General features: G+C 43.4%; 1 protein-coding gene across 1 annotated transcript; it reads left to right on the top strand.

Moving 5' to 3' along the window:
* The first annotated feature begins 1,290 nt into the window (after positions 1-1,290).
* LOC101162450 (neurogenic locus notch homolog protein 2) lies at positions 1,291-26,425 on the top strand. Its single transcript, XM_011478062.3, has 33 exons — positions 1,291-1,559; positions 2,145-2,211; positions 11,359-11,501; positions 11,576-11,911; positions 12,534-12,656; positions 12,739-12,972; positions 13,067-13,222; positions 13,319-13,504; positions 14,996-15,109; positions 16,029-16,142; positions 17,023-17,256; positions 17,423-17,533; positions 17,624-17,816; positions 17,889-18,034; positions 18,247-18,480; positions 18,576-18,728; positions 18,816-19,044; positions 19,165-19,366; positions 19,475-19,631; positions 19,710-19,894; positions 19,992-20,124; positions 20,206-20,463; positions 20,547-20,659; positions 20,768-21,291; positions 21,381-21,707; positions 21,786-21,934; positions 22,018-22,246; positions 22,335-22,425; positions 22,515-22,683; positions 22,788-23,092; positions 23,178-23,325; positions 23,430-23,527; positions 23,625-26,425. The coding sequence occupies exons 1-33, from the start codon at positions 1,499-1,501 to the stop codon at positions 25,092-25,094; spliced, it is 7,392 nt and encodes a 2,463-aa protein (XP_011476364.1). The 5' UTR covers positions 1,291-1,498; the 3' UTR covers positions 25,095-26,425.
* The last annotated feature ends 371 nt before the right edge of the window (positions 26,426-26,796 follow it).

Here is a 26,796-nt window from a genome sequence, read left to right on the forward strand (position 1 = left end):
TTAGGAGAGCTGAACTAAGACCTCGGGACTTTCATTCTGTAAAACTGCCATGAGGGGAGACAGAAATGCCCACTGTCTGCCTCTCTTTGCAGCCCACCCTTTAATCAACAGTTCATCAACCCTAAAACACACAAACAATTAAGTTTGCACCAAACTGGACATCTTCCAGGCAGAATGCAGCACGCACACACAATGATCTGCAATCATCAGAGTTTGGATTAAATGGAATTGATGATAACATATACATTGTGACCATCATAAAATGGTTTCATGTAAATCATTTTTTACTTTCCACAAAAAGTTTTGGGATTTATACAGTCTTTTTTTCAGCAAACTTGTTTCCAAATTTAGTGTAAAAAAATACCTTAACAGCTGAAAAGAACACTCAATTTGAGTAAACCATAGATAAATATTATCTCTTTATTTGGCTAAAAAATTCCTTTGCAGTGCAAAAAAGCTATTTGTTCTCTAATATTACAAAAAAGATGGCTTTAATTTTTTCTTCATTTAGTTAGGTTTTTTTTAGTCAAATAAACATGACACATGAATGTTGTCCCATCCTCTGTAACCTGCTATAAGCTTAAAAAAAAGTTTTTGCATATAAACACATATTACTAAATTTTAAGGCTATTACCTTAATTACTTAATTAATTGTTTGGTGACTATACATAGTTGTCAAACTTTGTAGAAAAATCTAAATCATTTGAGTACATTTTACATGTTTTTTTATACAAATTGTAAAAATTACTGTTGATTTAAGGGTAGTGTGAATACAATTCACCCATAATTATGAGGTAACAAATTTTCTAACATATATGAGTCATTTTTAATCAATTCAACCCTCTTGTAGCTACTATTTGTCTGCAAGACGCTGCATCAGAATGGAGTGGAAGGAGCTTGTGACATGTCGACTGTTCCTAGGTCACTGCTTCAGAGCATGTTCAAACGGCATTTTTGGTCTGCTCATGATTCACAATGATTTGAGTAAGGAAATACTCAGAAACACAATTTTAAGCTTAATTGTCTTTATATATTTCTCCGCTATCATGAGAAAATGCCACAAAAAAACGTGTTAAAAAACACCAACACCACGATTTTCATTGGAGTGGGTCTTTTAGAATTTTTTTTAAGAAACCTCTTAAAATGGTCATTTTTGTTTGCAAGTGTGCGTTCTGCACGCGCGCGTGCGCACATGCGCCTAGATTGGTGCGTGAGTGAGTGAGAGAGGGAGGGAGAAGGAGGCGGGGTGATACGAGGCTCCGGGACTCCTGGAAAACTTTTTCAAAAGTTTTAGGAGGTGGAAGGAGAATCACAGCAGTGGTCGCGCTGCTGAGGGTCGGGACCGGGAATTAACGCTGCGCTTTCCGGCAAAAACGTTATATTATAATAGCTTTAAAAAAAAAAAATCCCTTTGGATCCATATTTTTGTACCAGTAACAACAAAGGATGTATTTCAACTGAAAGTTCTACTCGAAACGCTGGAAACTATTCCTCAGAAATGGAAGGACATATTCCATGGATTATTTTGTCATTTTTACTCTTTATGAACGTCGGAGAGGGTAAGTTAGATGAAGTAACTTATGTGGGATGAATTAAGCGGGTTTTTGGATCCACAGGTGTGATGGACATGTCCGGACAGCGGTACCGGCGTCTCATCACTGAATTTTACTTTGTTTTTTACTAAGCTTTTCTTTTTCTTCACTTCTTCTTGGTTTCTTCAGTTTAGTTGCACTCTTTATTAGTTTTCCTTTCTAAAAATTTAAATAGAAGAAGTTTTTAAGGCCGTTTTAAAGAAGCAGCCAAAGAAAATAGCAGTTTGCTGGCACAATTTAATTAAATTGAGTTTAAATATATACATGTTTCTTTGTAGTATCTTAAGATATCAATAAAACACTTAGTATGTTTTTAAAATGTCAGAAAAATCTCTTTAAAAAAATGCAGTCTGACAGTCAGCATCCCTTATCGGACAATTTCTAAGACAAAACTGAAGAGATGCTTTATTACTGCTGTAGTAGATTGGTGTTGATTTTGTTAGAATTCAGATATGGTTTTTGTAACCTTTTCATTATTTTGATTTATATAAAGTATAAGTAGATGTTGTTATCAGTTGTGGATTTCTAACAAAATTCCATTTCCCCCCACAGGGTTCCATTGTGTAGATAGATACACACCTTGTGAAAATGGAGGGACATGCATTGATTCATCCTGCATGTAAGTGTGAAATATAGTCTGCTATTCATTTAAAAGATGCACTGGGATAACTGTATGGTTTCTCTCAAAGAGTTTTCTAATAATGTCAAATAAAATGCAAACTGGTTATTTGCAATTAGGTTTGTCAAATCTCAAAGTTGTGACTTTTACTCTCAAGCAATCATTGTAGCATGTCAGATCTTTTTTTTTTGTGCTGTTGTACTTTTGCAGCATGCACAACTTGGCTGATGTCTGAAAGATTTGACAAATTGGCTCCATTTACAAAGATGAGCACCATCAAGCCTCAAACCTTTTGGCTGATGTCCTTGTGTCTTGCAGGGTTTTTGAGAAAAATCCCTTTTCCTTCTTTCACTTGTTTATTTAAAATAGTGCAATATTTTAACACTTTTCATGACTTAGTTAAGTTTTGACCCAGAATGTGAGTTTATGTTAAACTTTTCTAAAATAATTTGACTTTGTTTCTGGTCTGTTCTAACGGATGAGGCTTTGGTTTTCAAATCGATGAAGGGGGTTGGACAAACCCTTTTACATTGATATAGTTAAGTAGCCCACAGTGTTATGCCCAGAAGTCATTTGCCCTTTCTAACAGCCTTTAAAGTGAAGGAAACATGCTTGAGTGTTTCAGATGAAAAGGGTGGACTTCAAGGTTCACAGTTTGCTAGCTTTCCCCTGTAGATGGAAAATGTCCTGGTTTATTGATGAGTTGCTTTCATTTTACAATTTTGAAGATGTCAATGTCAAACCAACACCATAAAAGCACTTTGAAGCAAGTTGAAGCGCATTTGCTCAAGAGTTTTAAGTCTTTGTACTTGAGTTGTAGCTTTTACACTCTAGCTAATGTGTAACTTGACTGCAGGTGAATCAAGGAAACACCACCCACTTTTTTCAATCATTAGCTGACCAGGTATCATCGGGTTAATGTGTCATTGATTCAGTGAAATCTTTTCAAACCAAATTTATAGGAACATTTTTAATTTGAACATTCTGTAGATTGTATATGAATATTTTTTTAATATGTTAATGCTGAGTTGAACATGTGTTAAGGAGCATGTAATCACTATGTCTGGACCATGAATAGGAGTAATTAGAGTATAAAACAAATTTAATAGATGGGGGCTCAAATGATACAGCATAGAAAGAGTTCCATAGAGGTGCGGAGCATTGGAGCGGAGCGTGGACACATGAGAGTGGTCAGACCAGTCCTATGAGTGCTGGAGTCACCCCACCCCTTCCCATGGGAACATGGAGAAATGGGAGATCCAAAAACAGCAGAAAAGATCCATTCTTCCCCCAGATACCTGGTTGTAACCTGGTACCACAGAAGTGAGTGGAGGGAGGCCGAAAAGAAAGGCCACAGCAAAGCGAGGGGGGGGGGGGGGGGGGGGGGTTGGACAGAATAGAGATTCAGATAAATGTTCTGGCATTTACGAGGAATTTCGAAAACACAATGTCAGGACAATCTGCTGCCCCACAGAACAACCCCACTGCTTTGTGGAGGGGCATATTTCTGTGCTTCTGCTTATTGTCAAGCTAATGTGCCATTTAATTTGTGTTACAGGAAATGGCTTCTCAAGTAACAAAAATGTGTTTCTACAAATGCATGTGGGAAGGACCATCAATAATTTCCCAGATAATAATATATCTTTTCTTTTCCCGCCAATTAAACCATGCTAGTTATCCCTCTACAGCTTTCAGATCACATTTGTGTATTAGATAATTGCGTTTTTTAGAAGCTTTTAAATCTTGGTTTTAAAAAGGCAGATAATTATTGTTGCAACCACTTATTTTTTCTTTTCTATTGATTCAAAATGAGGACTTGTGTGCTGTTTGAGTATTGAGGAACACCTGAGTTGTCATGAAGATGTGTCAGCGGGTCGTTGTCTTGAGCTCTTTAGTTGGAATATGACTGCTACCAAAGTAGTAAACTGTGGTTTTATCACTTCAACAGTAAATATCTTCCAGGAATCCCAGCCTTTGCTTTAATGTCTGCGCCTGACAGTGTTTGGCTTCAAATGTCACAGAGAACGCTGGCTTCTAGGTGAGCAGTCAGGAAGTCTGGCCTTTGGCTCTCAGCTCCACCCTGTGAGCAGAAGTGTGTGGCGTGGAGATGGCCACAGCATTTCTGGAGAGGAGATAATTAGGCAGATCGAGAGGGTGTCATTCAGAGTGGATCCAGCTGGAGGGATTGAACTGGGGGTAGGGAATGGGTAGGAGGAGGGGAGTCAACGACGGGGGCTACTGCATATAGGACAGCTGGTGGATGTTGTGATGGTAATCCAGTGAAGTCAGATCCTGACAAAGGGAAAGCAGAGGGCCAGGTGCTGCCATTGAGCAGTCAGTCGCCCCCATACTGCGGGAGACAAGCTTGTGGAGGAATGAGGCCGGTAGCCCACAGTCCCTCTAGCACATGTTGCCTCTCTCACAATGCAGCAAAAAAAGGGGTCGCTTTCTCTCTCTCTCTGAATATTTTACCACCTCTTGCGACTCATCCTCATTTGGAGCTCAGCAGACGACCACAGATTACAAGCAGCTCCTTCCTCTCAGATCCCAAAGCCAAGTGGAAATAAACATGGACCCTCTCTGGTCTGCGATGCATGAATAACTACAGTTGTCCACTTTATGTTATTAATGTTTCGCCCTTGGCCTTGGTAGCAAAGTCAGCATATAAATCGTAGATGTTTAGTCATGACCCAAAGCTACTTCCAGCCTCTTAAAAGCATAATTAAAAAGGACACGTCTGACATTGATACGGAGCAGAAAAACCAAACAATTTGGACTAAAGTTGTTGGAGTTGAAAGAATTATAACTTTGTTTAACTTTTAGCACATTAGACCTTTTTTTGGCGGAGATGTTAGCGTCATTCATTTAGGTTAAAATGCAAAATATTTACCTTATCCATTGTTCTTAAATCATAGCTAATAACTATAAAAAGTGAGGCAGAAATACAGATGGAAAGGCACCTATTTACTCACAGGCAACATCAGTGAGACGGAAAATAATGTTAGTTTAGTTTACGGCACCTCGGGGCTAGTGTTTTCTTTGGCATCTTTATGGTGGATTAGAAAGGAATGCTTAGTAAGATTCCTCCTTTCCCTGTGGTGCTTTTAGGGTATTGTCTCTACCTCCCATCCATTCACCCTCTTTGCCCCTTCAGGAATGCCTTTAACACTGTTAGCCCAGTCTCATTGGAAATTGGACTGACTTGTTTGATTTGCAATTTGTTACCCTGCAATTTTGTGAGGCCACATCCAGCCCACATTACTCATGCTGCCCTGTCAGGCAGATGGACTATTGTCAAGTCGTTACCCAAGAAAACCCGTGCTCTGCAGACCAACGAGATTCAAACAAATGGCAATGCTCATATCCATCAAGATGTGTCTGACAAAGTGGTTCAAGATTTGAATTCAATGTTCCATCTTCTGCTTGGGTCATGTTTGAAGACTAATAGCTGTGGTTCCCAGGCCCTGTCAAAGGAAGTGCTGCCTTCTGACCTCTCTACAACGCACATCCTGTCTTATCTCAGCAGCTTTTGCAGCTTATTGAGCCTACCAAGGCCTAAATGCCCCCCAGTTTTACTCATATCTTGCTACTTTTTATTACATTGCTCCCTGCCTCCGCATCAAAATCCCATTTTTGTGTGTAATTACGTTAAACATAGCTGTTCATCTCAGAATACAAAGATGAAACTGGTACTCCCTCACATAACAGGGAAAAAAGTAGCTTAAGCTTTTCCATTGTTGTGTGTAAGAAGGTAAACATCATTTTGAATCTCCATTTTTCTTGTAGTAATCAACATTGGTCTTATGTGGGGATAAGCTTGTCTTTGAAGTCTCATCCCTTGGCTGTTTCTTCTTATCCGAGAGACAATCATTTCTGCAGAGATATTCCGGCAGGTCTGATTGGAATAACTTAAGTCTGCCTGCAAAATTTCCCTCTTCCATCCCTCCGTTTTTGGATGGGTCTATTATTAAATGAGCCCAGAAAGCATTTGCTTTTCCATGGGCAGACATACTTCAAACAACTTGATTTTCCCCACATATTTTGCGAGTCTTTCTTTTTTCATTAGGGAATTCTTTACACCCTTTTTGGGAAAAAAAAGGCTTCCTAGTTACTATATTGTAAATTTGTTTGAGTATATGTTAGTTTTGCTTTAGTGTGTCCATCAGACAGCCTAGTTTCAAATCTCCAGTCCTCCTTCAAGTGACGGCACTTGAGATAGTGAGCATTCTCTGGCTGTTTTCCTTAACTTATCAAAAAGAACCTCTGTAAGTGCCCTATAAACAAGACTCCTTTCAGATTTGGAAGCGTATAGGAGTCTATGCTGGTCTCAATCTCTGTGACAATTTCTGTCAACAGTTTAAAGTGAGGGACATGGTTAATCAAATGCTGTGGCAGACATTCATCCCTCATGTGCAGAAAATCTGCTACAAAGTGAATTTCAACACATGAAAAGGTGTTTTCTAAAACGCAGAAAAGATGCAAAGCCTAATGGTTACAAAATCCTACTTGCTTTGTTTGAGAAAACAGTCTTTTTAGTTTCAAAGTTGAGTGAAAATCTGGTTTGCTTTAGGTGGTAGGGTGGGGTTTGTGGTTGTATTCACAGGAGAATGCTTCTGAAGACCTCAACCCTGAGATCCATGCAACGTGGTTATGGGCAAACTCATTGCTATTTGAAAAATGTTAGTGGAGGATTCTTCTACACTGACATTGGATTCTGATTTGTTCAACATCACATGTGAATTACAAGTAAAGCAATAAAATTGCAAGCATGTGTCTGTTTCTTTTTACAGCAATATCACTGAGATTTTCTGTGTCTCATTGCAGGGAATGTGTAGAGTCCAAGAAAATGTCTGGCAGCATCATAGAATTCTGTTTTTTATTCTTGCGTCTTCAGCTCTGAATGGAGAAAGTGTCGGGGTGGGAACTATTCACATCAGTTCTCGCTATTTTGAAAGATTTTCTGTTTTTTCCTTTGTTACCGTACATTAATAGCTGTACTAAGGTGCTCTGGAAGGTCTGTAGAGATTGTTTTGCTCTTTATCCACTCTTTATCAAAACAGTTTTAAAAGACTTTTCTTTGGTAGAGAGACAAACAACTGATTTTGGACTTGATTAGAACTGAGGATGACCCTTCTGGATTGGATCACTGCCACCAAGCTAAGCTACCTGCATTTGGGGGGCAGCCATTGCTCTGAACCGAACCAACTGTCCCTGCAAAACTGTCTCTGATCGGCCTCTGTTTCGCACCCTGGTGCTGCTTCACCATGGGTTACTGTTGCCAAGCTACAGCCCAGGCCTTGAAAGACTAGTTGCCCCCTTCTCACTCAAACTCTCCCTACCCCCAGCAACCACCCCCCAACACTTTTATACAAAGGAGTTTAGACTACTTTAGTTCTTTTATTTGGGCCACAAAACATTTCCCAACCCCCAATCTGGCTCTTTGCAGGGAGAAGGTACAGCAGAGGAGACTGTTTGATAAAGGGGGGTGACCATGGGCTCCTGTTGGCAGTGTGGTGTCAGTGCAGACTGCCATAAAGGACTCGGTCTGGTTCCTGTTTGATTGTGCAAAAAAAACAAAAGGGGGGGGGGGTGGAAATAGGCTATGACGAGGGAATCAGAGTTTTCCCAAAACCATTTTCATCCTCAAAAAGAAAAAAAAAAATGAGCGAAGTTTAAGGCCTCCAATTTGATTAAGAGTTTGGAATTAACAAGCTCTTAATCACAATGAAGTAGTTTTACTTTGTGGTATTTCTGTGAAGTTCTCATTCATTTAGGTCGGGTCATCACAAAAAAGGCCTGTTTTGGTCTTCTCCCATTTTCTACATCGGAAGTACCTCCGGGTTAAGAAGGCTTTTTGAACTGGTTGTTTTGTGTAGCATGACTGTGTGTTTGAACCGTGCCGGAGATTACAGCCTCTTTGTTCACAGGTGAGCCACCTTCTGACCTCTGGCAGATTGGCTACCATTGTGTGTAAGAGGATGAGCTCGAGTTGCTCTGTTGAGATGAACCAAAAAGCAGGAAAACTGGCATTGTATTACATAAGTGTAGGTGACAGAAGTTAGTCATATAAATCAAAGGGTTTAACACCAACGATGATCTTATTTGACGCAGTACAGTGAGACGATCGGCACAGACAATGAGATTGTTTTGTTTTTTCCAAAGGTAGAAAATGTGTTGTTATCCATTACCATGTCTTTTCTCATTCTACTATATCATTTCCTCAGTGGGTCCCAGGTTTCATGCTTTCTCTCAGAAGCTGAAAATGGTTGTAAGTTTTCCCTCTTTGTGCTTGGTGTGCAATAATTGTTGCATGTGTTTTGGTTGGTTGCAGTGGTGCCTTTTATGCAACAGTTTTGATTAATGTGTGGTGAAACAGACTCAATTGCCAATGCATGTCATTTGTGAAAGATGGCAACATTTCTGGAGTGAGCTTGCTGCTGATGCTGTTCAGTATGTGTGTTGGATGATAGTCCCATGGGCAAATCTGCACAGTTGCTGAGGCTTAAAAGTCTGGCAGAAGGAGTTCATGCCAGACGCACAGAGGTTCTCTGACAGATGTGGACAGGTGGCAGGATCACAGCTGGCGAATACCCTCACATGTGTTGACATGGAACGATTACCCACTCTGGCTGTCTCTGTGCTGCACCCTAAGACCCCGTCCTCAAATGTTGTACTCTCTTCCTCAAAGGTCAAATGTTGACAACCACAACATATGCCTCAGAAGCCTGTTGCACAATAGCAGCCTGCACCTGCCGTTCACATCCGGCACAAACAGAGTCATGGGTAAAAGCTTTTACATTACATTGCCATCTGCTTCTGTCTGTACTAGAATCTACAAGTTTTAAGGAAGAACTGTTTATTCTTGAATGCATAAAAGGTGATCTTGGACAAGGCTGCATGTTTTTCATAAACTCAGAACCGTTATCCCTCTGGTTTGTGTGTTATGGGAGTAGCATGCTGGCAGTGAGTCAGGTCTAGACAAAAGAATGTGTGTTTTGGCTGCTTGGTTTGATACGCGATTCTCGGAGAGAAAAGTGATTTATCAGGCATTGCTACTATCTTCATTCCTCACACAGAATTAGACACACATATTTACCAATTTAGGAGAATAAACAGCAATCCTCTTATTTTGCAACCAAAACACACTTGTATTCCAAATACTTTTTATGATCTTTGTTAAAGGACCCTCATGTTTTTTCACTTAGTTTTTCTTTTTTCAGTTTGGTATTAGTGGAACAACAGCTTGTAGGGATTTTAGATGTCCAGCTTCCCTCTGCACTCAATTGCCCACAGTACAGAGAGGTTCCAGGAAAATATGAGATTCTTTGTTTCAGTTCTTTGAGCAGGTTTGGTCATCAGTGCTTTCAAAGACTTCTTTGTGCCACATTTGTGTTTCATTTTCAGTGACACCCTGGATTCCAGACATAGTTAATTTCCCTCTAAATAAACCCAGCCAAACCATGACAAATAGCCATAGGGACCATGGGTGGAGGGAAGGAGGTGATTGGTTGGGTGGAGGGCTTGCTTGTTCATCTGTGAGGTTGTCAGGGCAACAAGAACTGTGCTCTAAAAGTGAGTGTCATGTTTTTAGTGCAGGGAACTGGAGATTACCAAAATATGACATGGCATTCTTGCTGGACTAAACCACTCTGTACTACTGCTATGTCTTCCAATCGGACCTTCTCAAAGGAATTTACTGCTGTAGAGCAGAAGCACTCCACACTCTGGAGCCTGAGTGACATTATCATCACAATCAGATTGGGGGACCTCTGACATCTGACCTCTCAGCACACGAGAGAAGGGAGTTGTTTCAGGAGAGAGCCAAGCTGCTGTTCAGAGAAGATTTAGGAGATGGAAAGAGAAGCTGTTGTAACTGCAGGCTGTTTCTCAGCATGGGTGTTTGAGCCCAGCTACCCAAAAATGCTTCAGTTGACTTAGTCTGGTTTGACGTAGGAAACCTCACAAAAATCGTAGAATATTAACAAATTATTCATTTCCACAAAAAAAAAAAACTGTCTTAGTTCTGCTTTTGTAAAATCTGGGTTAAGTAAATTTCCTGTCAATCATTGATTCTTACTCCTCTGGTTATTCAGTTTAATTGTTAAATCTGCAGAGTTAAAACAAAAAATTAATGAGGCAAATAGATTAGGAAGAGCCTTTCTTTTTCCTGGTTCAAAGGATAAACTGCCTAGCATTTCAACTATACTCTTATGGGAACAAACAAAACCCTCTTTTACCTTGCCTAAAGGGTTCTCTCATGTGAAAGAGGAGACTTGGGCCAAGGGCAGGCCAGAACCCAGGTGTCACTGCCCTGTCACCAGCATCAAACATTACTTTTGAAGAGGGGGTTTGTCCCACTGTGGGTGTAGTGTTACAGGCTTGGCTGATCTCCTTCGAACCTGTTTCTGCGAGAGCCCTGCAGATAGACTTCAATGTTCCTTCACATGTGAAACAATACTAATTTATCTTACAAATACACCATACTGCTACACCTATACCAAGTGTAATTCAAAAGTGACACACCTTGTGAGCAAGATATTTTTGTGCAATATTGCATTGTTTCGTCATACTACAGTCAGTTGGAGGAGGAAACGTTCTTTCACACAAATAACACAGCTGTTTGTCTATTCTGTTAAAGATTGCTTTGTGCAACCTGTGTTTTTCTTGTGTTGGGATTCGTTTAAAGTTGTTAAGATCGCAATCTCTAGATGTGATCCTTTTTCTCCGACAAAAAAAGAACTGCAATGCAGAACAATTGCACCATTAGAGGAATGTTGCTTTCATTGGAATAGGAGATGTGCCTTCTGGAAATGTCCAAACCTTCCTAATGAACAAAACAATCAACAGTATGAAATCTCTGTCCTCCCTTAAGTTGGAATATTGAGTAACGTCTTATATGATTTGTACTTATGAGGCAAACTGGCTCAAAACAAAGTCATCTCAGGTCTCAGGGATGTTGTTGAAGGGATGAGTCAAGCAGTAAGTCTTGCCAGTGGAGACCTGATAAACCAGTCTTGAGCATGATGAATACTGATCTACAATTTACAGTCATTGTGCTGTCATATTTTATGCATTCTAGTTATTACTTTATGTTAACTCAAACTTGTTTAAACAACCTACTGTGTGTTTGCTAACATATTTATACAGATGTCGACCTGGATTCATTGGCTCCCTTTGTCAGTACCGAGATCCTTGTTCTCAATCGTCGTGTCAAAATGGGGCCGCTTGCAAGAGCCAGGTTGTCAAAGGTATCCCACAATACACGTGTGTATGCCGAAGAGGGTTCACAGGTAAGACTCCATTTTAGAAAGACCATGTAAGAGTTAAGAGTTTTGTTTGAACTAAACATGTAATTAAAACCCAGGTCAAGACTGCTCCCGCATTGATGCCTGTGCCACCAGTCCCTGTGCCAATGGAGCCCGTTGTGTTAATTGGAATGACCAATACAACTGTTCCTGCCCACCTGGCTTCCAGGGAAAAAACTGCCACAATGACATAAACGAGTGCCGCAAACCTGGTGTGTGTCTCAACAATGGCCTCTGCATTAACATGAAGGGATCCTTCCGCTGCCAGTGCCAACCAGGATATAGTGGCCGTATATGTGAGGTGCCCACCTTACCCTGTGCCCCATCTCAGTGCCTTAATGGGGGTACCTGCCGACAGACCAGCGACCACTCTTATGAATGTGCTTGCCTGCCAGGTAATATAACTCATAAAACAACATACATTATTCACTTTTCTCATCTCCTGATGCAAGATGTATACCTTTATAGGTTTTCTCAGCAAGATGACGTAGATGTTACTGGGAGTTAGTCTTCTGTCTACAGTCAGTTTCCCATCTGCTATAAATAGATTTTGTTAGGAGATAGAATGATGGGAGAGTTGAAGAGGCGGCATGCCTGTAGTCCTCTCCACTCAGTTCTTTTCACAACAGAAGGAATTTACTTTATGAGCCTTCTGGTTCCCACTGGGGAACTGACAGGAAATGTCTCCTGCTAGAGAGGAAGTCATTGAAACTGTGAGAGATTATAAAACAAGCAAACATGTAGAGGGGTGCAGACCTCTGAAGAAGGCAGAAGTCACAGCCGTTCCTGGCACAGTGTGGGAAAAGTCAAAGGAAAATGTAAATAAAATGACACCTTTTGAACTTCTTTACTGCACACTTTGCTCCACGCTTTCTTTTGTGTGGGAAAATCTGACTCAAGGTCAAAAGGAAAAAAATGTTTACTGTCCAGAAGCAGGACGACTGAATGTTTGATAAACTCCCAGTTGGTGTTTGCAGCTCTTTCTGTGGATCATAACACAAATCTACATTTACCCAGGGTTTGAGGGGCACAACTGTGAGAAAAATGTGGATGACTGTCCAGGCCACAAGTGCATGAATGGAGGATTATGTGTGGATGGAGTCAATACCTACAACTGCCAGTGTCCCCCAGAGTGGACGGGTATGTCTCCAATGAAAAAAAGTCCAAAATATCAGTTCAAATCAAACTGAAGTTGATCCAATTTACCATCTAACCACTGCAGGACAATACTGTGCAGAGGATGTCAATGAGTGTCTCATGCAACCCAATGCTTGCCACAATGGGGGCACTTGCTTCAACACAATTGGCGGACATACTTGTGTATGTGTTAATGGGTGGACTGGAGATGACTGCAGTGAAAACATTGATGACTGTGCAACAGCCGTATGCTTTAATGGGGCCACCTGCCATGACCGTGTGGCGTCCTTCTTCTGCGAGTGCCCCGTTGGAAAGACAGGTGAGTACATCTGGTAAACATCATTTGGTTCCGTCTTCACTGCAGCACCTCCATAATGTGGAATTTATGCTCTTAATGTGATTTCTTTTCATAGGTTTGCTGTGTCACCTTGATGATGCATGTGTCAGCAACCCCTGTAATGAGGGCGCCGTGTGTGACACCAACCCCCTTAATGGCCGAGCTATTTGCACCTGTCCTGCTGGCTTTGTGGGAGGAGCCTGCAACCAGGACATGGATGAATGCTCCATTGGTAAGTTTCCCCAATGACGTCATATAAGGGTTGCAGTAAAATACTTTGGTTTATAGCCTATTTTCATTGACTGGTGTTGTTATCCTCTATTAACAGGTGCAAACCCATGTGAACATTTTGGGAAATGTGTGAACACAGAGGGCTCATTCCAGTGTCAGTGTGGCCGAGGATATGCAGGCCCTCGCTGTGAGATTGACATCAATGAATGTCTTTCCATGCCCTGCCAGAATGATGCCACCTGCTTGGACCGCATTGGAGAGTTCACCTGTATTTGCATGCCAGGTAATCAAACTTGTTAAGAAGCCCGACATTAGAAGGTTTTTTTTTGTTATTGCATTGCTTGATTATCCCATTTGACATGTTGTTTAGGTGAAAAATATATTTTTCATTACAAATGTGCCAATGTTCATTTGATAAAAATCCACAGCTGTCTTCAGTTCGGTCAATCATCCTCATTGTATTTCAGAGTCTGGTATTCAGATCTTATCCTTTCTTTCTTTTTTGTTTCACATTTTGTGAATGTGGGGATGTTTAGAAGTGAGAGAGGGAAAGCGTTCCTTTCCTGAAACGTTATCACTTTAGACACCTGTTTTCCTGACTTCCATCACTGAAAGACTCAACAGCATTGTCTCTTTTGGAAAACATTGGGGACACTTTTAGATTGTCAAACTTGAGGATTATAATGCTGTTTTAATCATGTGAGGTTCTTATTACATTGCAGTTAACTACTATAAAATTGTGTGTTTTTGCTTGTGTGGCAAATGCCTGTGTGGATTGATAGCGAAAAGATGACACAAACTGAACCAAATCCATGAAGTTAAAAAAAAAAGGTTTAATTGAAAATTGTCAGAGTCTGGGTGCATAACGAAAATAATTACAATGACAACAAAAAGGTTTTATAAGAACAGTTTAACATCTAAATGTTTAATTGGAACTCAGGTGCTCCTCTTAGAGCATTGTGGAAACCCCCACTTTGAAGGTGCTCAAGCACATCTTTGCACTCTTCACTGCACTGTACAGATGAAGGGGCATTAGTTTGGAATAGTCTGGACACTCTGCGACAAAAACACAGGGAAACTCTCACGCACAGTCCTACATGCATCCTGGGGTTTTGGGAGCTATACAAATTAGAGCTGGGAGTCGGGTCTATAGGACTAAATGTGAGGGAGGTTGAGCAGTTAGGGGGAGGAGTGTGCTGTGAATACTAATGAGGGGTAGAGTGGTGGGAATGGAGCCGAACAATAGGGCCCCTCTGTGTTCCACTTTGCACCCCTCATAGACACAGAGAGGGAAAGAGGCTTTTTCCCAGAGCCGACCCCTCCCTCCCCCTTCTTTTCCAGAGACGGAACCTTCCTCATCTCCCTCCTCATCATCAGTTAGCCTGGCAAAGCTCATGTGGAGCCGCTGATTATTTCTGATTCTATGCTAGCCTCTCCCAGGGGCAAGTCCCATTCACATTCAGGTTTGCCTCAATGGCTTGCAAATGTAGAATGTATAACATGTATCTGGTCAATGTGACACTGACCTCGGGAGGGGTCAGTGTTCCATACACAGCAGGGTGCAGCGATTTCAACTTTAGTGGAGTGGGAACACTGAGTCGCTTCAAGATCTAAAGCTCTACAGAGATCTGTGCCAAATCTCCTCAGAGTTTAATATACATTCTATTCACTGTTCAACCCAGCCTACCCTCCCTCCAAGCTTTGCCCAGTCTTAGCATAGCCAAACAGCAACAAAAACGAGAAAATGAAATCATGTTGAACTTCTTTCTTCCAGGCTACACGGGGACTTACTGTCAGACGGACATTGATGATTGTGAAAGCAACCCATGTGTAAATGACGGCGTCTGTCGCGACACGGTGAATGGCTTCACCTGTACCTGCCAACCAGGTGCGTTTGTCAAAATGTTACATTTCATATCTGTCATTTTGAGTCAACAATAGGAAAAGCCTGAAATCCAAAATTTCAATGTCCCCAGAAGGGAGGTTCAGCCTTGCTGTTTCTGCCTGCCGCTGTTTAGAGCTACCACTTGTACAAATAGGCAGGCCCAAAGGGCTGCCTATCCTCCTTCCTGAACAAAGGCACTATTGTGACCCCCGCTTCCCTCCTCTGTGGAATGTGGAAGGGACAGCAGTCTCCCTCATCTAACTGTGGTGGTGGTGATGGCGGTGGGGGGGACAGCAGTCCCGTTAATGAGATTCTTTTCCAGGTCCGCAATTTACATCTGGGACAGACGTCCCCCCTCCACCCCCTATCTAGCTATTGAGCCAGTGGAGCTGATGCAGGCAGTAGAGGAGGAGGAGGGAGGCTCCCCAAAAGAGAAAACAATCCCACCGTCTCCCCGAAGCCCCCCTTTTAGCAGCCAAAGCAACAACACCCACAAACTATCCTGACACTGTTAATCAACTGAGCAGTGTGCTACCAATTCATCCTTTCCTGGGCACCGTGCCCAGTACTGTCATTCGAGCCTGTTCAGTTTCTTTTAGAGAAATAAGGATTTTAATAAAAACAATTATTATTATAGTAGTTATTGTTCGATATTTTCACCCTTTTCTCAGATGAGCCTCTGTTCATGTTCTTTTCTCAGAAAACGGCTCAATGTGTTGTTCTGTTCACTACTTGTTTAATGCACAGATGGCACGTCGTTAACCAGTCGAGGCATTTTCTACCCCTACCTTAGCCAGACATCACTAACCTCACCAAAGGCCTCTGCCCTCCTAAGAAGAGTAGAACTGCCCTCTGACCTAAGTGTGGACCCTTTCACTGGACCGTCTGTCTGACCCCTAACCTTTGTGTTTGTATGTCCCAGGGTTTAGCGGCACCATGTGTCAAATCGACATAGACGAGTGTGCTAGCACTCCCTGCCAGAATGGAGCAAAATGCCACGATCGGCCCAATGGGTTTGAGTGCCGCTGTGCTGAAGGTAAGAAAAGTCTCAAGGTAGTGGCTGTAAGTGGATAATGCCTAGACACAACAAAACTAAAGAAATCTCCCCAAGCAGAGGAGCAGATGATCCTTAATCACTTGTTTGGTCTTTGTTAAGCATTCAGTGTTTGGGGGTGAGATGTATTTTTATGTCTTCTGTCCAAGAAGACCAACTTGAGGCCCCTAATCCCCCTCTTTCCATCATTGGCTCTCAGGATCATGGGGTCACTAAGGACCAGCGGTTGCTAAGAAAAGAGCCATGGTCATTACCCCGACATCTGTTCATCTTTTAAACCCAAATGCAACACCCTATGCTGCTTTTTAACTTTCATTTAATCACATTTAGCCATGTACACCTTTAAAAACACTGAAATCTATGTAGACTTTGTTATGGATGCATAAAATTGGCTGCCTGTCTGCAATGCTGCTGAATACGGTTAGCACCTTCACTTACGGGGGAGCTTACTTCATTGTTTCAGTGGCCAGCTGCTTGGTATTTGCTGTGTTTGTGGGCCCCTTGTGTTGAGTGAAGTGGGCCTGTTTGACGTGGAGCTGACCATTGTTCCCATCACCACTGAGAACAAAGGCAGGACTGGGAGGCTTGTGTAGGGTCCTGCTTTACTGCTTTGCCCATCTCGGAATTGCACTAGAGACATACCACAGCAAGATAGAGCCTTGCTCGACGCACAGGCAGGGTTTGTTTGGGAAGCACTGAGGGCTGACCTGAGAATATCACAAAAAGTAAGGAAGAGAGGGACAACTTAAAAGAAAGAAAATCTACAAGAAATAGATAAAAACGTACATAAAAATATGAAAAGAGCCAAATGGGTTCCAGATTGCAAAAGTCCCTGACCCTAACTGTCCATTTTTCTTCTCAGGTTATGAAGGGACTCTCTGTGAGAGTAATATCAACAACTGCCAGCCAGATCCATGCCACCATGGCACCTGCATAGATGGAATTGCAAGCTACACATGTAATTGTGATCCTGGATACACAGGCTATCGCTGTGAGAATCAACTCAACGAATGCCACAGTAACCCATGTCAGAATTCTGGAAAGTGTGTAGACCTGGTCAACAAGTACATCTGTCAGTGTCAGCATGGAACCTCAGGTGGGGGGAAAAAATTGCTAGGCACTATTAATAAACCAGTGACTGAAGATATTCTCTTTTCTGTGTCGATGTTGATATCCTAACAGTTTATTTACTTTTGTCAACCTGCACTGTAAATTCAAAAATGTTTATGCAAAAATGTAATCTACTGGTCTTTTCACTTCAGGTACAAACTGTGAGATTAACTTTGACGACTGTGCCAGTAATCCCTGTGATTATGGCATCTGCAAAGATGGCATCAACCGCTACGATTGTGTCTGCAAGCCTGGCTTTACTGGTATACCGTCAACTCAAAGCACACATTGCTGATGGCAAAAATAACCCTTTTACTCTGATCATACTGATAAACTCTTTTTTGCTCAACAAGGTCCGAAATGCAATGTGGAAATAGATGAATGCGCCTCCAGCCCTTGTAGGAATGGTGGAACATGTGTTGATGAAGAGAATGGATTTCACTGCCTGTGTCCTGAGGGGTTCAAACCCCCATACTGTTACTCCCAGGTAGATGAATGTGGCAGCAGCCCCTGTGTCCATGGTTCATGCAGAGAGGATATCAATGGGTATGTCATGGCCAGCTGACATTTCCAAACTTGCATCTTTCAGATTGTCTAATCTCCCTTGTTTGTTTTCAGTTACCGCTGTGACTGCGAACCTGGATGGGTGGGGAAGAACTGCGACCTGGATAGAAACGATTGTTTGCCAAGTCCTTGCCAGAATGCTGGCACATGCATTGACAAATTAAACGGTTTTACCTGCAAGTGTCGCCAAGGCTTCATAGGTAAGAATTTTAGCCAAGCATTCATTAGTTTTCAACTTCAAAGGTGGCACAAAAAATAGTGAAATTCTCTAAAAGACCCAAGTAAAATGTTGCCATCACCTTCAACTTGAACAACAAATATTTGGTTCCCTCTAGTGGTGCATTTAAGTATAGCATGCAAATAAGCTACATGCTGTCAGCTTTTTTGCTAAATTGTCACTGTTGTTTCATAGGTAACCTCTGCCAGGTGAACATCAATGAATGTGCATCCAACCCCTGTCTGAATAAAGGCACATGTGTGGATGGTGTGGCAAGTTTCACCTGCGTGTGCGAGCTTCCTTACAGCGGACCCACTTGTGCAGAGGTCCTCACCCCTTGCTCCCCTAACCCATGTGCCAATCATGCAGTCTGTACCCACACGGCTGACTATCTGGGCTATCAGTGCAACTGCCAGCCAGGGTGGCAAGGTTAGGAAACTTGGCTCAAAATCGTCTTGCACGGTAAATCTGTTTGTGATTTTTTTGAGTCACGTATAATCCTTCCCATCTTTTGTAATTTCCAGGTCAGTTGTGTAACATAGATGTGAATGAGTGCATTTCCAACCCCTGCAAAAACCGTGGGACCTGCACTAACACGCTCGGAGGTTTCGTATGCTCTTGCAGAGCAGGATTTACTGGACTCACTTGTGAAACAGACATCAATGATTGTGTTCCTAGTAAGTGGATGTGTAAAGTTAAGGAAAAACTGATTGATAATCACTACTGGATGTGACTTAAGTTTCACTCTCCTTCTGCTCCACTAGATCCCTGTCTAAGTGGTGGGTCCTGCACAGACGGTGTGAATTCATACCACTGTAGCTGCCTGCCAGGCTTTACAGGATCCCGGTGTGCTCTGGAGATCAATGAATGCCAGAGTAACCCCTGCAAAAATGGAGGTACTTGTACAGACTATGTCAACTCCTACACGTGCACATGTCGACCCGGTTTTACCGGCATCCACTGCGAAATAAACATCCCCGACTGTACTGAAAGGTGAGTTTTCGGCTCAGAGAATTTCTTGTGCTCAACCTGCGTTTGTATTTGTGTTTTGTATCAATGAGAATGCTAAAGAAGCTGGAAAATTTAAGCCCCTGCTTTCACTTGTGTCTGCAGCTCTTGCTTCAACGGAGGAACATGCACAGATAAAATCAATGGCTATTCCTGTACCTGCCGCTCAGGCTTCACTGGGTCGCACTGCCAATACGAAGTCAATGAATGCAACTCCCAGCCTTGTCTTAATGGAGGCGTTTGTCAAGATGGCCTGGAGTCCTTCCGCTGCACTTGTCCCAAAGGTTATACTGGCAACCGCTGCCAGGTACAGGATAAAATCTTTTCAGCCGCCCCCAAGGCAGCTTCAGCTTTAGGAAGTTCATGTTTTATTCACACTATTTCTCAAAGCTTCCATTGGTCTCTTCCTTTTCAGACCCCAGTTGACTGGTGTAGACGCTCCTCTCCATGTCAAAATGGAGGTCGCTGCAGACAAAACGATGCTTCTTTTACCTGCGAGTGTAAAAACGGTTGGTCAGGACATTACTGCGACATCCCCAGAGTTTCTTGTGAGACAGCTGCTCGGCAGAGAGGTATTTTCATTTTTTGTCTGCGAGTTTCTGCTCCTAAGAAGCAATTTCAGTCAAATTTGCTTTTTAATCTTTAATTAGGGATCCAAACAGATGAATTGTGTCACCACGGGGGTCACTGTGTCAACACTGGAAATACACACTTTTGCAAATGTCCTGCTGATTACACTGGCAGCTACTGTGAAAGTCAAGTGGACCACTGTGAGGACAAACCTTGCCGTAATGGCGCCACCTGCAGGCCTTACGTTGGTGGATATCAGTGTGACGTGAGTTCAGTTGTTCTTTTCTTCATGGCCACATTGCTCGGTTAGTGTTTTAACATGTTTTTAAGAGTGTGTGTTTGTCACGTGGGTGTCATTACAGTGCATGCCAGGCTTTATGGGACAGAACTGTGAGAGAGAAATCAATGAGTGCCAATCTCATCCTTGCCAGAATGGAGGCACATGCATCGATCTAGTGGGGCATTATATTTGCTCCTGCCCTCCTGGCACACTGGGTATGCAAGCAGAAACGCTAGAGAAAATGTAGACCCAAATCTACTTTGTAGAAATAATACCCATCATCCATTCTTTTACAGGCGTTCTCTGTGAGATTAATGAAGACGACTGTAATACCCCCGTGAGGCCGCGCAATGCTCCCCCGAAGTGCCTGAACAACGGCACCTGTGTGGACAGAGTGGGTGGTTATCGATGCAATTGTCCCCCTGGTTTCACGGGAGAAAGATGTGAGGGAGACATAAACGAGTGCCTCTCCAACCCCTGCAGTCCTTCTAACAGCTTTGACTGCATACAGTTACCCAATGACTACCAGTGTGTCTGCAAACCTGGCTTCACAGGTGAGGAAAAGGCCTTCTCCTCATCCTCTCAAAGTGCTGGATGTCTAGGTAAAGTGGCTTTAACATCGACACTGTGTCTCCAGGTCGCAGGTGTCAGAACAAGTTCAGCGTTTGTGAGTCTCAGCCATGTCAGAATGGAGGAGCCTGTTCTGTAAGCAGCAGCTCTCCTCTTGGATACACCTGCACATGTCAGCTTGTAAGTCTATTTATTCACTTTGCACACTTTAACTATTCTGATGACAAAATGATTGTGCCACTAAACAAAAAGACTGACAGAAGTGCATTACTTCATGTACGTCCTCAGGGATATATCGGTCCAAACTGTGAGAGAAGCATGTCCTGTCGGGAACTGTCCTGCTACAATGGCGGCAGCTGCACACTTACCTCCAGGGGGGCACGTTGCAGCTGCCTGCCAGGCTATGGCGGCCCCCAGTGTCAGCACCGTAGCACTGAGGGATGTTCCTCCAAACCATGCCGCAATGGAGGGGTTTGCACGGAAGAGACCAGCTATCCTTACTTCAGCTGCCAATGTTCTAAGGACTGGGCTGGGAAACGGTGTGAGCACAAGTCGCTTGTGCTTCAGGTGCCCACGTGTCCTCTGTCAGACTGCCATCGCAAAGCCAATGACAGCGTCTGTGATAAGGAATGCAACACATTTGCTTGCCGCTGGGATGGAGGGGATTGCTCCCTGGCAATGAACCCCTGGGCCAATTGCACAAACCCCATGTGCTGGCGTGTCTTCAACAACAGCCAGTGTGATGAGGCCTGCAACAACGAAGACTGTCTGTATGACAACTTTGACTGCCGAAACAAAGAAAAAGTTTGCAAGTTAGTTCAACTTCACTAACAGAGATTTCTGTCTTCATTTCTATGAACCAGCAGGCAGTTAATCTAATCCTTGTGCTTGCTTTCCTCAGTCCCATTTATGAAACATATTGCCTCGACCACTATGCTGATGGCAAATGTGACGAGGGCTGCTTCACGGAGGAGTGTGGTTGGGATGGCATGGACTGCGGTGGAAAGTTTCCAGAAGACATTGTTGATGATGTCCTGGTTTTGGTAGTCCTTCTGCCTCCAGATGAGCTTCTCCGCACCAGCTCAGCTTTTCTCCATAAGTTAAGCATCATCCTGCGCACTTCGGTGCGCTTCAAGTTGGACCAGAATGGAAAAGCCTTGATCCGCCCATACACCCGCCGGGAAGGACGCTTCAAACGGGAATTAGAACCTCAAGAGGAGGTTATCGGGTCAGTCCTTATAAATGTTGAAGCTGTTTGCCTTTTCTTGTAAACTACATTGCATTGACAACTTTCTTTGTTTCCCAGGTCCATTGTTTACTTGGAGTTGGACAACCGTATGTGTTCACAGGGCTCCGAGGAATGCTTCCCTTCAGCTGAAAGGGCTGCAGAGTATCTGGGAGCTTTGTCGGCAGTTGAAAACCTCCGCTTTCCTTATCCCCTGAAAACAGCCCGAGGTGAGTTTGGCTCAACTAACAGAAGAAGAACATGTTTGAAAACAGGCACAACTACATTTGTCATTTTTTTTCCCTCACTGCAGCTGAAAAGATCCAACCTCCAGATGTGGAAATGCCAACATGGGTCCAGCTAATGTTTGCAGGAATGGGGTCCCTTTTCATTTTGGTCCTCCTCGCGATAGGCATGTTGATGACTCGCAGGAAGAGGGAACACAGCACCCTCTGGTTCCCTGAGGGATTCTTCCTCAAAAAAGAACCGAGCAGTAACAAGAACCGCAGAGAACCTGTGGGCCAGGATGCTCTTGGAATGAAGTAAGTTCTTTCATGTATAAATGTGAGCTCTGACTATGACTACGGTTGCATTGGGATTGCTTTCCTAATGGAATATCTTCTTCAACAGACACATGCCAAAAACAGTGGAGGAATCTCTTCTTGGAGATCACAGTGACCAGTGGATGGATCCAGACTGCCCTGAGCCAAAAAGAATCAAGGTTACTGACACATCCCTTTATATCACGAGTTGTCTTTGCTGTGCAAACATGCACAGAAGTCATCAGAATGCATGTCACTATAAACTCAGGTTGAAGAACCGAGCTTGCTCTCAGACTGTGAAGATGCAGTGGACTGCAGACAGTGGACACAGCATCACCTTGCAGCTGCAGACATCCGTGTACCACCTACTATGGCCCTCACACCACCTCAGGGAGAGTTTGAAAGTGACTGCATGGATGTAAATGTCCGAGGCCCAGGTTAGTAGGAAACTTATTACATACTCAGCTTTCTTCTGTGTGTGAATTTTAATGAGTTTAAATAAATAATCTTCATCAACATCCTAATTCTTTTTCTTCTTCAGATGGTTTTACACCACTGATGCTGGCGTCCTTCTGTGGAGGCGGCTTAGAGTCTGAGGTGGCAGAGGAGGAGGAGAGTGAGGAGTGTTCTGCCAACATCATCTCCGATCTGATATACCAGGGTGCATCTCTGGCCGCTCAGACAGACCGCACCGGCGAGACGGCCCTCCACCTGGCCGCTCGTTACGCCCGAGCTGATGCTGCTAAGAGGCTGCTGGATGCTGGGGCTGACGCCAACGCTCAAGACAACACAGGACGCTCTCCACTACACGCTGCAGTGGCTGCAGATGCACAGGGGGTTTTCCAGGTATGCAGACACTAATCCAATTGCTTCATTACTCATTAACATGACACGTATCAGTGAGACTGACAAGACTCTCTTTCAACTGTAGATTCTGATCCGGAATCGCGCCACAGACCTAGACGCCCGCATGTATGATGGTTCCACCGCTCTAATCCTGGCTGCACGGCTGGCAGTGGAGGGCATGGTAGAGGAGCTTATCACTTGCCATGCAGATGTCAATTCTGTTGACGAACTGGGTAAGCAATTACAATTTTCGAGTAAGATCCATCACATGTTTGCATGTTTAATGTTTAAAAAAAAAAACCTGATATTTATTCCTGATGTATGTTGTCTGTTTAAGGTAAATCTGCCTTGCACTGGGCTGCAGCTGTCAACAATGTGGATGCCACTGTAGCCTTGCTAAAGAATGGTGCAAACAAAGATATGCAAGATCTAAAGGTACGGCATGAGTTGTGCTGTCTTTGAGTGATTTCACTGCATTTTTTAGAGTTGGGATTTTGCATCTAACAGTTTCTTTTGTGCCTGTCTTTGTCAGGAGGAAACTCCTCTCTTCCTTGCAGCCCGTGAGGGCAGCTGCGAAGCTGTGAAGGTGCTGCTGGCTCACTTTGCAAACAGAGAAATTACTGACCACATGGATAGATTACCAAGAGACATTGCTCAGGAGCGAATGCACCACGACATTGTGCAGCTTCTTGATGAGTATAACACAGTAAGGAGTCCCCAGGGCCACGGAGGGGCTGGACATCACCTCAGTGGCGGGCACACTCTGTCACCACTCATGTGCCCTCCCAGTGCCTTCCTTCCCAGCCTCAAAAACACACCACAGGGCAAGAAAAATCGCCGGCCTGGGGCAAAGGGGGTAAGTCTGGGAAGCCAGCATGCTGCAAGCATGAAAGAGTCAGTTAAGCCCCGCAACAAGAAGCTAAGCCTGGACATGCAGAGTGCCTTATTGGATAGCTCAGTTACTCTATCCCCAGTTGACTCACTGGACTCACCACACGGTGGAGCGAGCAATGCTGGCTATATGACCAACCCAACTTCTCCTGTGACCATGCAGTCACCCGGGCTTTTCCACTCATCCATGTCGGTTCCAAACACCCCAATGGTACATAGCAGCATGTTGGAAGGTGGGGGGCCCTTCGCTGTTTCTCTTGCTCATATCAATGACCTTGGAGCGGGAGCAATGTCCTTGCAGGGTCGTGTCTCTATGCCTTCAGATGTCAATCACGGGTATGTGTTGAGTTCAGGCCAGATGGGGCTCAACATGGGTATCGTCAGTCCCGTCAGTGTGCCCTTTGACTGGCACAACCACATGGCCCCTTCGTCCCAGTGCGGCCAGCAGATTGTGAATATTGTGCAAAACAGCCAGGCGGGCATGCATCCCCAGAGTTCAGCCGTGCAGCAGCAGAACATGCTGATGCACCAACAGCAGCTGTACCGCAGCCAAATGCTGCAGCCTACACCTGTTACCTCCACACCCACCATCAGTCCAGTCAAACTGCCTTCGATTGCTGAGCAACAACAGCAGCTCATTAATCACAGCATCCCCAATCAGCAAAACATGACCCGCATCAGCACTTCTACTCCACCAACACCTCAGACCACACAGCCCCCACCATCTTTTTTCCAGCAGCAGCTGCCTCAGCAACCCTCACAGCCTCCTTCTCAGTCCAGCCAAGGAGCGACACAAGCATCCCAGCCCCCTCAGCCTCTTCCATCCCAGTCCAGTGCCGGCACTGCAGGAAAGGAGGACTACCCAACCCCTCCCTCCCAGCACAGCTACACATCCACATTAGATGCTACACCCAAGCATTACCACAATTTGCCCAGTGAGCATCCCTATCTGACCCCATCTCCAGAGTCTCCTGAGCACTGGTCCAGTCCTTCTCCTCACTGCGTCTCCGACTGGTCAGATTCTACCCCAAGCCCGGCGGTTACTGTCCCCAACCAGACCCAGATTACCCAAATTCCAGAGGCAAGCGGCAAGATGCAGGTGTTTGCGTGAAGACCCTCTGGCTTCTGCTCACTAAGGGACCTTTGGTAAAAGGATCTGTGGACAGACTGTCAAGCTCCGTTTGGATTTTATAATGTCCACCTGTTTCCAAGATTTTCATTGGAGTTAGGTTGACAGTGTTTGTCACAAGGACCGTCTGCTAGTAATCTTTGCAGAAAAAAAAATAAAATAAAATAAAGGGAACTATCTGTTGTCTGCAAAAACAGCAGGCAATTTAATGAAGTAATTCTGTTACAGATGGACTTGTTTTTATTATTAAAAATATATGAAGAAAACCAAGTCTTTAATGTCAAAGACTTAGGGACACTATCCTAAAATCTAACATTTTAAAAGTAGATAAGAGGAAAAGAAAGTGATTTGTCGAAGGGAATTCCTTTATTTTATTTATTGTTTTTATGTATCTCAGCGGCTTTTTAGTTTTCTCTCTCTTAGCTTCTCATAAGTGCCATCAAAACGGTAAAAGCTGTATTAGAAATACATTTCAAAAGTTGCCCTGGGGTAGTGATTGAACCGATTGACTGTTTTAAATGTGGTTTGAAAAAAAAAAAAGACTTTCTATATAAGTATTATAAACAAGAATGTAGATAAGTGTCGAAAGCACTTCAAGTGACAAGCCTTAAAGGGCAAGTCAGGGTCAAACACAACCATGAATATTTATAATATATGATGGCGTTTAATCCATTTCCTTTTGGTAATCCACGTAAAGAAGCAGAGAGATTGTTGGTTCTTTTTTTTTATACCTTATCAGCGATGTAAAAGGGGTCTTACTGTCAGTTTTACTGCCTACTGTTTATTTATGTTTCACACAAACCTTTTTTTTTATTTTTTTGCCTGTAAAATTAGCCTCTCACTGCCCTCATTTTTTATACTCTGTATATTTGTGGAAACCCATGAATAACCTTTTCTGAGCATCACTTTAGATGTATTAAGCTATGCTTATATCAGCTGCTATCTCGTATCTTCCCTGCAAACATTCCTCCAGTGCTCATGTCTTGTTTGGTTTAGACGCTGTGCCTTTAGGTGACACCCAGACTGCTTGATTTGGTGAATCCTGTCCCTACGTGGACGGAACGGACTTCCTGTAACCGTTGAGATCGGGGCTCTCGCCTCGCCTTGCTCGTGTTTGCAGCGGCGCGGAAGCCTTTGAGCATGGCTGCTGGGCTGTGACTGCTTATGCCCTGTCACTCCTCAGGGAGGTGTTTTATGGCATGCAGAGAGGAACGCTTCCCCTGCATCTACAGCAGCTTCCAGTCCAGAAGCCATAGAGCTGCATCTTCACGCGGTTGTTTAAAGAGACGCAGGAAGAAGAAAGACGGAAAAAAGAAAAAAAACACTACTATGTAGTGCTGAGCCCTGTAAGGTTTTGCAAAATTCTCCGACGACTTTCAGCTCGTGTAATGCAACTTTATTTTCATGTGAGCTGAACAAAAAAAAGAGAAGAAATTCTCTGTTCAACATTTCGTGCACATTTCAGCAAAGTCTTTAGAAAAACGTAGAATTTTGTAAAAGTGACCTTTTCATTTTGTTTGAACACAAGCAGAGGTGAGTAGGCTACTATTTTTGGTGACTTTAACAGCTAGTTGTTTCCTAGACTGAGGTGTCATTGTTCTATTCTGTTCACCGTAGATCCAGCTACTGTTCACTCAGACCTGGGAAGTATGTTGATGTTGGGCCAGTTCCCAGTTCTCACTTA

The sequence above is a fragment of the Oryzias latipes genome, chromosome 8, assembly GCF_002234675.1.
Source record: "Oryzias latipes chromosome 8, ASM223467v1".
NCBI lineage: Eukaryota > Metazoa > Chordata > Actinopteri > Beloniformes > Adrianichthyidae > Oryzias > Oryzias latipes.

Coding starts and splice junctions, on each gene's coding strand:
- LOC101162450 (XM_011478062.3), top strand. CDS start 1,499: ATGGAAGGACATATTCCATGGATTATTTTGTCATTTTTACTCTTTATG. Junction 19,045..19,164: donor ATCCCCGACTGTACTGAAAG/GTGAGTTTTCGG, acceptor TTGTGTCTGCAG/CTCTTGCTTCAACGGAGGAA. Junction 20,464..20,546: donor CTGCAAACCTGGCTTCACAG/GTGAGGAAAAGG, acceptor CTGTGTCTCCAG/GTCGCAGGTGTCAGAACAAG.